Consider the following 12,831-nt stretch of genomic DNA (forward strand, 5'->3'; position numbering starts at 1 on the left):
GGAGCAAACAATTTTCTCTTTCCCCTTTCTCGACTGCTACCATTGACAATAAAATCTTTATAATGAATAGCAGCTTTGGAAATGCTTGATTTTGGGATGAGGCCCCAAGTAATAAGCATTTGGTAGCAAGGATAGCCAGAATATGTTTTGCAGAGAAAAGACATTCAGCATTTTTTTAGCCTATTGCTTTTCAGAGTGTTTTCATCGTTTTTCCTTCTAGAAAATCAAAGTGTCAGTGTAAGCAAGCTTGTATAATAGGGCTATTCAGCCCGAGCATGCTGTGCAAGTGGGGGTTTATGGAGTGCTGAAGTCTCCTCCACGCTGCATCTAGGTTTTTGCTTTCTGCTGCAGAGTTGAGAAGGTTCATGTCCTGGATGGCTCTGCAGGATGGCTCCAGCTAGCTGACCACCTATGAGATGTAGGGAGCCAAGACTTGTGCTGTGCAGGGGTTGATGTCTGTCTGGCTGCAGACTTGTCTCCTGATAGCTGCTTGGGTCATGTCTTCACATGTAATGTGGGAAGATGCTTGGCCCAACCCCTTTTCCTGCAGCTGCAGCTCTTCCTTTGCACATCCAGGAAATGCAGTTATTGTCTGTTCACTCACATGCATGCATTAAGTGCTTATCCAAACAGCACTGAGCTAAAGCTCTGAAAAAAATTCGCACAGAATGTCAAAAATGAGATTTGCTTGCTGACAGCTCAAATGGAGAAGGGGGAGTCTTCATAAGAAATGTCTGCTCTGGCATGGTTTGTTTAGAAAATGAAACAAAGTGTGAACTGTATAAAGTGTTTCTGTTACTCGGATCTTAGCTCTTGGCCAGTGCCAGATGTTGTTGCACTTCAGTAGATGAGGAATCTGCCTCTACAAAATCGTAGTGTATTACTATATAAGCAATTTGGTCTAACAGCTCAGTCAAATATTAGGGATTTTCTTCAACAGATACAGCAGATAGGTCCCTGCCAGGGTCTTATTGCCTAAGCCAAAAATAAAAATTAAGCACACAGCAGAAAGGAAAAGGGAAGCATGTCCCTACTCTATTTTTAATTCCTTAGAATGAAAAAGTTCCCCGTACATCCCCTTTTTTTTAATCATGTGTCTTGCATGAGAAATCATCCTCTTATTTCACCTATAATTTGCCTTGTTTTATAGAAAGATGGCAGTTTGACCTGTTTGCACACAATTTCTAATGAAGGTCGCAAGCTCATTTCTTGTGTTCTTCTTGCATGGTCAGAGTGAAGGGCTCTAAAAATGCCATTTCTTATCAAAGATGGTCTGTTACACGTTTTAATTGCATGCTAGACTATTACTGTAAAAATCATTGCTCGAGACTGGAGGCTGAAGATGATCATGCTGTGTAATCCTTAGAGGAGGAAAGACAGGTTAGAAAAAAATAATAATCTAATCTGCTAATAATCTTGGACTGATTCCTTTGGCTTTAGGTTTTAATACAGACACAGCATGCATTTTCATGGCAAACAACTTTCAGTCCACAAGTCCATTCTGCTCACTTTGATATGTCTGACCAAACATTCCTCCAGAAAAATGTTGCAGATTACTTCCTGCAAGGAAGATGTTATGACAGGAATGCTGGACACTAAGAACTGTCTCATAAATACCACAGACAGTTTCAGTTTCCTCAAAAGAAAATTCTGTGGAGTTTGGTCCTTGAAGAACTTAATGTGACCTCAGTAGAAAAATGTAAAGCCTGTTCCTTTGGCTTGTACAAGCCAATGATCTAATGATGGATCAAGCTCTCTGCCATGCTGTCTGGGAAAACAGTGCTTGTTTTTAAGTCCTAGAGCAAGGGAAAAGTAAATATATTTGAAAGATAACATATAGTTTCTTTGTTCCTTGCAGTTTCAATGACCTCTCTGCAGCCTTCCTTTGTATTTTTGACTTGTCAGAATACATCCACAGACCTCTGATTACAGTAGACCATTTAAAATAGCAGAAACATCAGTTTTAAGCAAAAAACAATGCCTGAGTTTTATTTCCTGTGACTGTTTATCAAAGCATTCCACTGAATCTTTTCAAGTCTTGTGGGTTTTTTTGTTTTTTTGTTTTTTTTAATCTTTCTACCAGCAGTCTCAGTCCTGGGGGCAGCTGCAGGAGAGGCAGCAAGGGAGAGAGGGAAGCCTTCTAATGTACTTTGTCCAGTTACCATTGTTACACTATTACTTAATAAAGTACTGGAGATTGTGCTTAGCTGAAATGGTAGAATGGTTCGATGTTGTTACTATGTACAAACATGATCTGTGTTTCTTTACTGTAACAGTACAGTCTGTCTACTGCTGCTTTCCACTGATTCTAGCACTTGGGTTCTGCTTGACTCTGAAGCCTGCAACTGTCAAGAGAGATGTATTTTCCCAGACTTTTGCAATGTAAGGTTGTAAAGGTTAAAGCATGACAGTTAAAAGTTGTTTAAAAAAATTCCCCGCTCATACACAAAGCATGGACTTTTTTTAAATAACGTGCGTCCTGTCTGTACATTGAAGTCTTGTGTTACTTCAGTCACAGCATTAGATAAAGTGCATGCAATTGTTTTGCTTTTTCTCTTCCTGCTCTCTCTGCAGTGCACGTACATTGAGATTGAGCAGGTGCCGAAGACTCATGCTGTTGTGCTGAGCAGGCCCTCCTGGCTTTGGGGGGCAGAAATGGGAGCTAATGAGCATGGAGTCTGTGTAGCTAATGAAGCCATCGTGACCAGAGAACCAGCTTCTGAATCTGAAGCCTTGCTTGGAATGGATCTTGTCAGGTAGGTGGCTTGCTGAGCTGTGAACAGCCTTTCAAACAACAAAGGTTTAGATGATGATACCAGGTAACAGCTTTGTGGTGTTAGCATTAGGAGATTTTAAAACAATGTAAGCAGGAGACCTATCTAGGCAGAGCTGCAGACACAGCTGAGTTAACACTTGGAATCTGGATTTGGCTACCAGGTATGTACCAGTCTAATGTGGGTTCACTAAACCTACCTTGTCTACCTACCCTACATTCTAGCAGTGGTTATTCTGACAGGATAGGAGAAATGATCACATTGTTAGTAAGGAACTGCTAACTAAGTTGTAACATCAGATTGCTGGTGTGCCCTGCATTCTCCCCCACTTTACAACATCCTACTCTGACCTAAAAATCTTATCCTGGGCTTATAGCCAACTGTAGGCATAAACAAACTACTATGCCTAATTTCAGCCCATGCATTCCAATGCAAACCATTGCCCTTATTTAAATGCTGGCAAACAAACTCCTGTAAGTCTGTTCATTGAAGGCTGTCTGCCTAAAAGGCTTGTGCTGCACTGTAAGTCTCAGCCTGCATGCTGATCTTGTAGTGAAGAGAATTTAAAGGAGTGTTGGGTGGGGGAAGAAAGCTGAAAATGAAAGAACAAGAGAAAATGGCGCAAACTTATTACAAAGAGAAAAGGAGCAAATGGACTCAATTTAGTTAAAGATGGAACAGGACAATAACTGCTTATTTAAGTGAATCAATGTTAGATCCAGTGGTCCTGCTGGAATTTGCCCTAGGATGCTTAATGAGCAGGCTGAACCAATTTCAGGGGATTCTCATTTTTTAGTTGAGAACATGTGAAAGATGGGACAGGTTCTGGATGACTGGAAAAGGTTAAAAGTTGTGGCTATACTTAACAGAGTTAAAGAGAGTTGTGGTTATAGACCAGCTTAACCTCAGTTCCTGAAGGGGAAAAAACCCACTTAAATATCAAAGAGTTGATAAATGTGCAATACTGTTAGTCAAGAAAAATCCTGTCAAACCATTCTACTTTACTCCTGTAAGAAGTTAACAAATTTTATGGAGAGTGGATAGGAAATAGATACCTTGGCTTTTAAGATGGCATTAAAACCTTAGAAGGTATTCTCATAAGCAAGCTGGGAAGCAGGAATTAGAAGAAATTGTTGTTAGATATATAGCTGCCTGAAACTGTAATTGTAAATGTTCTCTAACGATGTCTCTGCAGAAATACAGTATCTGGTTCCAGCTACCATAAATGAAGAGGAATACAAGCCAGTTGGATAGAATGCAGTGGAAATGGGAAATATGATCAGAGGTCTATAGACACTGACCAATGAGAAAATCATGAGGGAATTGGGGTTATGTTTCTCTTCTGGTGTTTTCTCTAAACACTGTATTACTGGAGGAATCTGTGGAGAAGCTATACCTAGGAGGACTAGTGAGTTTAATTGCATCAAGGGAGACTGAATAGACTCGAGGGCTCTTTTAAGAAAATGTAGGACAAGCTTTTGTCAAGAAAAGCGATATGTTAGGTGACTTTCCAAGCTCCACCTTTATTTTTCCCCTCCTACTACCATCCTTTTGAAACTTTTGCAAACCGTTGGTTTAGATGCAGAGTTCTGCTCATTTTTGTCACAGTTGTGGCAGTCTCAAAATACTGTTTAACATTCAAATATATATGTCATCCAGCAGCTCTAGATTTACACACTAGCAAATCAGGAGATATCAAAATAAGGAGAAACTGGCCATAAACTACGAGTGATCACCACCTGTAGATATTAGCCTCCCTCTCTTCCTTCTTTCTTATCTGTAGAAGAATTTGTCTGTAGCTTGAATGCGGAGAGTGCTTCAGGCAAGGAAACTAGAGATGTGTTGCAGACTACCATCTGCCTCTTGTTCCAGCCAAAGTGATTCTTCCTCTTACTGTGAAGACTTGGCCAGTTGCATTAAGCTTATCTGTTTTGGATCACCTCATAGAATAAAGAGCCATCAAGTACGAAATCAGTCATACAGGCTGCAATGATGCAGCTGGCACCAGCTCTGCCTCTTTTTACCCACCTGCAGAACAGACTAATTCTATCACCCAGGATTTATTGGAATAAAAATAAATTGAGGCATTTTAAGCCAAATTAAGAAATGCACATCTCTGCTGGCCAAATTTTTCTCATACCTATGTATATGTTGGACTTCTGCATCAGTGTCAGATCTTAGCTGAAGGATGACACTCTGTGTGTACTTGTATGACTAGCGGCTTGTAAAAGAAACTAAGAAGTTTATACTCTGAAACATGTTCTTCAGAGCAGGCGTAAGACTTCTCAACCCAGGAACACCATCCAGGTAGTAGAATCAAATTTGGCTTGAATGTTCAGGCTCCTCTAGAAGTTTGCTTCTACATTCTCTTAAAGTGATTATTCTTTTTCAGTAGGGGAGACTTCCCCTCTCTTTGAATTCACCTGGAATTGTCACTTTTCAGTTAGGATTTAAAATCCAGCCAACATGGGCAAAGGCTGTAGGTGGGTGTTGTGAGAGCACATGGCATTAAACAGGCCAGAGGCATCTTTCAGCAGTGTAGTATAATTATGAAGTCACCATGTTTTGTTGTTGAAATAGGAGATTGAAAATTTATCCTGCAACATCATAGACAAAGGTTTGTTTTTTTTTTTTGCTAAAGATCATGATGGGCATCAGTAAAGATGTATTTCACAAAGTTTTTAGCTTGTTTAGTAACTGGCTGCTGGCTTGATGATTGAAAACTGTGTTACCTAGTATACTGCTGTATTGGAGGATTAAGACAGATATCTACAGATTTGTAGCTTGACAGTGTATCACAGCATGTCAGAACATATGAATGTTTCTTAAGAAATTATTAAAGTTTGTGCAATTGACTTGAGGGGTAGAAGTTGGTCCTACTCCACGCCGGCTTGTCCCCATCCCAATTTGTCTAAATGGAGAACATGAACCTAGTCACAACAGACAGAAAAATTGAGAGAAAACAGGTTCCAGCACAAATTCTTAAGAAATGCTTCTTTTCTGTTCTAGGGACTTATTCAAAACCTGGTCTGTGAAAGCTGCACCAGTATTGCTGCATTGGTTAGCTTATCAGGATTTTCTTCAGATATTCTTCCTGGTGTGACTGCAGTTTCAGGGGTTTTTGAGGCACAGTTGCCTCTATAAAGCACCTGTTTATGTAGGCAAGTACATTCATATGAAGAGATGGTGTACTGTTTCACTTATGCTGATACAGTTAGAGCAGGACAACATTATCATACAAAAGGTGTATATGAAGAAACCTGTAAAATACACCCTTATTTTTGCATCATCTTAATTTTTAATCCCTATGTGTCTGTATTATTTCTTTGTTCTTTTCATCACTGGTGCAGTCACTTTTTCAGAGCCATACAGAGATGCCAATCTTGACAGGGAGTCAAGAATGCTTTTTAAAATGGTGTTAATTTGTTTACCAATTTCTTTCCTTAGAGACATCAAAACTGAATAAAGTAGAATGTCATCAACATGTATGTTAGATACTTCATTTGGAAAGTCTGCATCTGTAACTGATATGTGAAGTTGAAAAGCTTAAGATAATGTCATTTCGACAAGGTCATAATATGCTGTGATAGCATATTGGAGGTACTGAGACAGTGGATTGTACTAAGTCTGAAATTTTCTTAGTGAATAATTCAAGCTCTCACCTGGGAGTGAAATTACTTAAAACTTTTCTTCCAGTTTGCCTTGAACAGTACTCTGAAGTGTGTTAGTGGAAGGGTTATGCTGCAGTTACCTAGTGCACTGATGCCGAGATAACTGGCAAGACCTACAGTTTTGTGGAGATTAGCTGGGTGGTTGTTGTGTAGGGTGGGGTTTTTGTTTTCTTTGTTTTTTGCTGTCCCTTGTGACTGACAGATAGGAGCACCCAAACAAAAGCAGAGCCCAGGCCTTTGTTAAGTGGAAGTAAATGTAACATTGGAGCCATTTGCAAAAAAATTATCTAAAAGATGGTTCTTCAGCCTGAATCTCTGATGTACTTTTGACAGAGAAAGCTGGACTATAACCATCTCAGAAGGAAAATTTCAGGGAGACATTATTAAAAGTTTTAGTGTGATGTTATGTCTCTTTGGCTGGTTTTTATCTAATTATAACCCAATGCTTTCAGTCATAAAATGGGGAGAAGGGAACCAGATTATCACTGAATATACTGTTTTGTATGGTCACCAGGGTAGTTGTCAGCCCATTCATTTACCTGTGGCAGTGACAGCTCTTGGAGTTGTTCTTAGGGAATAAATAAGATATGTTTTTGGACTAGCTTTTAAATTATGTCTGTGGCATGCGCTAAGACTGGCATCTCTGTATTGCTCTGAGAAAGCAATTGCACCAGTAATGAAAAGAATGAAGGAATAACATAAATGCATAGGGACTAAAAATAGAGACAACAATACAAAACAAGTTTCAGCTAATAAGAAAAACAAGACAAGAGGGAAAGACTATAAATGCAAAATAAGATGGTGATGGGGGAGAAATTGTCACTGTAAGTTAGGACCTAAAATTCTAGTTGGCTCTCCTTTGTCACTAAGTGATAAATAGATGCTGCTGAAAGAGACAGAAACACTGCTTTCAATAACTCAACCTAAAATAAGGCTAATAGTGGCCAACTACTTAACAAAGCAGGCCTAGTGCAGAGATCAGGTTGAAAAATATTTAGATCAACAAATTTGTATTCAAGTTATCAGGACCCGATTTGTGTACTGTGATTTTTAGGAAAGAGAGTAGTGTTTTCTTGTCATGCGATTTCCAGGGAAATGGAAAGGGCTAGCATAGTACTTAAACTTAAAAAGGTGAATTTCTTGGAACTATTTGTCAGTCAAAATGACTTTGTCCATAGAGCTATTAGAGAAAGATAAACACAGAGGAAAATATTAAGGTGACATAACCAACAGAGAGAAATTTTGGACTGATCCAGGTAACTTCCAAAGGATGGAGGCATGGATATACTTTTTTGGGAAATACTGCATTTCTTCATTACCAGTAACTGCATTTTGGAAGCAGTGGAATCATTTGCAGGTCTGATTTGGACTCTTCTGGTTACTGCCTTTGTTGTTGACTTAGGGCTGTAAATTATCTCAAGGGATTATTTAATCCCATTTATTAAAGGCAGGATACGGTCATTCCCTATAGCTTTGTAAAACCTATTCTCATGCCTCAGTTTACTTTTCCCTAAAATACCGTTGCTTTGCTCAAACTTCCTTTTAAAATCATGTTGGTTTAGACATATGGTTACTCTTAGTTCAGACAAAAGCCATATCTGGTGTTTAATTGTTAAACTTTTTTGGGGGGGAAGCCTCAGCAGGAACACTGAAGCATGACTGTGCACAAATGCTTCTGTCTACAGCATGCAGAATGCATCAAAGGGTAACATATATCTAGCTTCCATGGCCAATTAAATGTTGGAACATTGAGAAAGAGAGGTTGTAGAGAGATTGTAATACTGAGTACTCCTTCCCTTTTTTGATCTCTGGTAATATTAATTTGCAATTTCCCACTCTTCTGTACAGAAAAGCAAACTTGCATGCAGCAGTTACTTTAAAAAGACCTTTGCAAATTGTCCTTCAAATTTATTCTGCCTGAGGGGAGGAGATAAATACAGCATTGCATGTTTAGAGTGCAGATGAGGCTATGGGTTGGTAATTGGACTCTTTTTTAAAAAACTAAAAAACAGCTGTGATAGGCTTTAGAATAAAGAACCAGTGTAGACAATAAAGACTTGAAACAAATTAAATAATTTATATCTCATCCTGTAATTCTAGTAACTCATTAAAGCAAGAATTCTTTCGCTAGGCATACCTGACACTTTGGTATTTTAAAACCAGATCAGTGCTGATGTTTAAGATGAATAACTTGCGGAAGCCTCACTGTTACATGTCTGTCTGAATCTCTGTTTTACCCTTTTCTTACAGACTTGGCCTAGAAAGAGGTGCAACAGCTAAAGAAGCATTGGATGTAATAGTTGCTTTGTTGGAAGAGTATGGACAAGGTGGAAATTATTATGAAGATGGGAGTTCATGCCATACTTTCCAAAGTGCATTTCTGATTGTGGACAGAAACGAAGCCTGGATACTGGAGACTTCTGGAAAGTACTGGGCAGCAGAAAAAATCACAGGTCAGTTTATGACTCACAGCTAAACCTCTCGTATTATAAATAGCTGTAAAGAATTGCCTTGGAATAATTGGTCTTAAAGTCACTGAGTTTAAATAAGTGACTAATTTATGCAAGTGTTTGATTAAATCATTGATTTTAACCTTCTATATTTGTACTATTATTTTTTTAAATGTTGATTTGCATTGGCTGATGTAACTTAGCATTTTCTCTGAAGCTGGACACTGTTGCCTGAATACATAAGCTATGTAATAATCATCATGCTTAAATTTTTATCTTTGGTAAGTGTTGTATTTTTCCAGATTTATTTACTGTTTGGAATGTGTCAAGTGTCTTTCTGATGGCGTTAATGCCCAAATTGTTACTCACAAATCTAAAACATTAAGAGGGAAGGCTAAGCATTGATAGCTTTGAGAAAAGGGCTTGTGTTAGGTGGTAAATTGAATGGGCTTTTGCTGGTTGCTTTACTGTGATAGATATAATCCCCTCATATCCCCATTTCTTATCTGATACTGCAGAACAATACTTTTCTGCTCTTTAAACTTGTAGGTGGTTTCTTTTTCTGTATGTGTGAAGCCAGAGCTGCCAAACTAACTTCCAGATTTCACTGGCTTAGTGGCTGAACTTATTTAAAACTTTGCCAGGAAATACGTGCTGCCTTTATATAATACAATTGTCTAAGGCGTGTATTTAATTTATTCTCAGTTGTTGTTTTTAGTTTTGAAGGGATTTTTATTTTCATAAGAGTAGAGCTTTTTAAAATTTACTCACATTTGAACAAATTAAAAATTCAGATAATTTAAGAGGATTTTTATCATCCACGCTTTGAGCTATGACAGATCCATTCAATTATCTTTTCATTTCCCCCTCACTGAAAGGTAGGTGATAGTAGATATGGGGAGGAGGGAGGTTTAACTCTGTTAAAAATACCAAAGCAAGGAAATAACACCACGCTGTGTAATGTCGTGTTATGGCCTGTTGTCAGTTCATGCCATCAAATATGAATCAGCTTACCTTAGCAGGCATGGCGTCTTCCCAAGCAAAGCTTGCATTTTAAGGATACCTACAAGATGGAGGAAGTCTTCTAGCACAGACACCAAACATAGAGGAGGGAAGACTGATAATGCTGTCCTGATAAAATCCAAATTCTGGAAAGCAGCTGGCTCCTGAGGTTCCTAGGGTTATGCAGCGACAGCCTGCTGCCTTCTGTTGACCTACCTGGCTGATACTTGAAGAACAGTGGTTTTTACTTAGCCGTTTTAGCTGCATCAGCAATACATAACCTTCATGTCCTTCTTCCCAGCAAATAAACCGTTGCCTTCATCTGCTGCTTGCAGCTTTTTGAAATGATACTGCAGGTCTGTTCTGATTTTTACCAGAGCATTTCTCTTCAGGAGGTCCCTGTGAGCTGCAGATAGAGTAGTTTCCATCTCCTGCAGCCTGCCGAGGCTGCCAGGAGGAAAGGCTGCTGGCTATGTAAGAACTCTGTATTTCATACTTTGTTCAGGTGGTTCTTTTTTGCAACCATAAGCATGCCTCTTAAGCTTTCAAATGAATGCACACATGCTGCTAAAACAGGGAAAATGTGTCATTCCCCAGTGTGAAGGCATTTATTTTCCTGACTCTGTCCTCAGAATTGTTCTGTTTCTAGTATTACTGCTGCAGTTCTGTAAAGCTTATAGTGAATGTTTATCAAGTGACTCTTTGACAGTAATTTAAGGATAAACACTGTAAAATCCTTCCTATTACTGTTCTTCGGTCTGAGTGGAAAAATTTTTTTGCTTGATAAATTTTCATTTTTTGAGGGGCATCAAAACCATGAAATCCTATTTTACGTGAGTGTCCTGGTTTTGGCTGGGATAGAGTTAATTTTCTTCTTAGTAGCTGGTACAATGTATTTTGGATTTAGTGTGAGAATAATGTTGGTAACACACTGATGTTTAGTTGTTGCTAAGTAGCACTTATATACTTCCCTTAGTTAAGGATTTTTCAGTTTCCCATGCTCTGCCAGCAAGCAGGTATAGGAGAAGCTGAGAGAGAGCAGGGCCAGGACAGCTGACCTGAGCTAGCCAGAAGGATATTCCATACCATAGAATGTCATGCTCAGTGTATAAACTGGGAGGAATTGGCCGGGAGGCGTGGATCACTGCTCAGGCATCAGTCAGCAAGTGGTGAGCAATTGCATTGATTGCATTGTGCATCACTTGTCTTACTGGTTTTATTTGTTTGTTTTGGGTTTTTTTCTCCTTTTTTTTTTTGTTTGCTATATTCCTTTTCATTACTACTATTATTATTATATTTTTTATTATTATTGTTAGTATTATATTTTATTTTACTTCAGTTATAAAATTGTTCTTATCTCAACCCACAAGTTTTACCTTTTTTTCCGATTCTTCTCCCCATCCCACTGGGTGGGGAGGAGTGAGTGAGCAGCTGCGTGGTGCTTAGTTGTTGGCTGAGGTTAAAGCACGACAGCAAGTTACTAAATGTAATATTTAAAGAGCTCTTAAGGAGTGGCTTGCCTAGCTTGATATGAACACAAATATTCCTATCACTCAAGTCAAGAAAATTCCCTGAAAGGTATGCTGTTTGAAAGTGTGAATCAGAACAAACTGTCAGTGGCCTAGTATCAGTCAGAACTGAATGACAGTGACTTTTTTACAGACTGATGCACAGAACTTCCTACTATAAGTTGTTACTCGTTTAAATTGCATGCATGAGGCATTACAAAAGCAAGCTTACTTTTGTGGAAGGCAGTATTAATAACTTTCACAAATACTGCTTTAGTTTCTGTTTAAGAAAAAGTTTGTGCCAAATTCCAGAATCTGGTTTTATTTTAGTTTACAGATTTACTTTATCAGCTTTTTCCTAGGCTTCCAACACATTTGCTTTATTCTCTCTGAGGAGTATCTGCAGCAGCCACTGTTAGTCATGCTGTAGATATATGGATATAAGCACTGCAGTATTTTTGAGAAAAGCAAATTACAAAAACCTTTAATATTCTTTGAAGATTACTTACACTTTCTTTTTACTTCATGCCATTTTAAAATTTAAGATTAAAAATGAAATTTAATTTAAGCCTATCTTGCTGCTTATAATAAAATTGTTTTGCAACTGGGAAGCTTAAAGCAATTGGTAAGCATTTAAAAACATTTTCAAATTAAATTTTCAGTTTTGAGGGGCAAAGAAGGGTCATTAAACTAAATGCAGCTTTGCTGAAATATATTTTGAAATCAAGTCAGACCTCAAGCCTTGTTGTGGCAGTGGAATGCACCATTGGAGAAAAGATTAGGCAGTTTGGCATTTGCAGACCACTGTTACTTCATGGTCAGAATGTACGAGGTATGAAACTGGTATTCTGACTAAATAGCACTATTAATCACAAGGCAGTGTAAATACCTAAGTAGGGCACAGAGAATTGAGCTCAGCAGCCTGCAGTGACTGGTAATTCTGTGTATGTGTAGTTATGCAGTCATGCCAACTGTACATCCTAACCAATGGTTTGTTTCCTAATTGAAATTACATTGTTCTTCCAGCTTCTCCCACAAAAACTGTATTAATGCTCTCTCTTAATATGTGGCTCTTTCTACAGAGGGGGTGAAATGCATTTGCAATCAGCTTTCATTAACTACAAAAATTGATGCTGAGCATCCTGAACTAAGGAATTATGTGAGAAGTCAAGGCTGGTGGAATGGAGACTCAGACTTCAATTTTTCTGAAGTGTTCTCTCTTTCTGATGACCATTTAGCCTGCTGTTCTGGCAGGGAGAGCCTAGAAAAGCAAGGTGGTAAGTGTTGAACCATCTTTTCTGTGTGTGCAGCGGGAATTTTAGTCACTGATGCCTCCTTTTAGGTATTCTGTCCAGAACTACACGTGACTAAGGAGAATACCTCTACATGTGAACCGTGTGGAAAGGAAGACCAGAACTGATGACTG

At 38.6% G+C, this 12,831-nt stretch overlaps 1 protein-coding gene across 1 annotated transcript in view; it reads left to right on the top strand.

Moving 5' to 3' along the window:
- The window catches only part of SCRN1 (secernin 1), a 39,248-nt gene that overhangs the window by 20,042 nt on the left and 6,375 nt on the right, over nucleotides 1-12,831 (top strand). The window contains exons 3-5 of the mRNA XM_052799211.1: nucleotides 2,575-2,756; nucleotides 8,696-8,898; nucleotides 12,488-12,682. Of these exons, the coding sequence (XP_052655171.1) occupies nucleotides 2,575-2,756; nucleotides 8,696-8,898; nucleotides 12,488-12,682 (580 nt within the window). The remainder of the gene's footprint in view (nucleotides 1-2,574; nucleotides 2,757-8,695; nucleotides 8,899-12,487; nucleotides 12,683-12,831) is intronic.

The sequence above is a fragment of the Harpia harpyja genome, chromosome 1, assembly GCF_026419915.1.
Source record: "Harpia harpyja isolate bHarHar1 chromosome 1, bHarHar1 primary haplotype, whole genome shotgun sequence".
Taxonomy (NCBI): Eukaryota; Metazoa; Chordata; class Aves; order Accipitriformes; family Accipitridae; genus Harpia; species Harpia harpyja.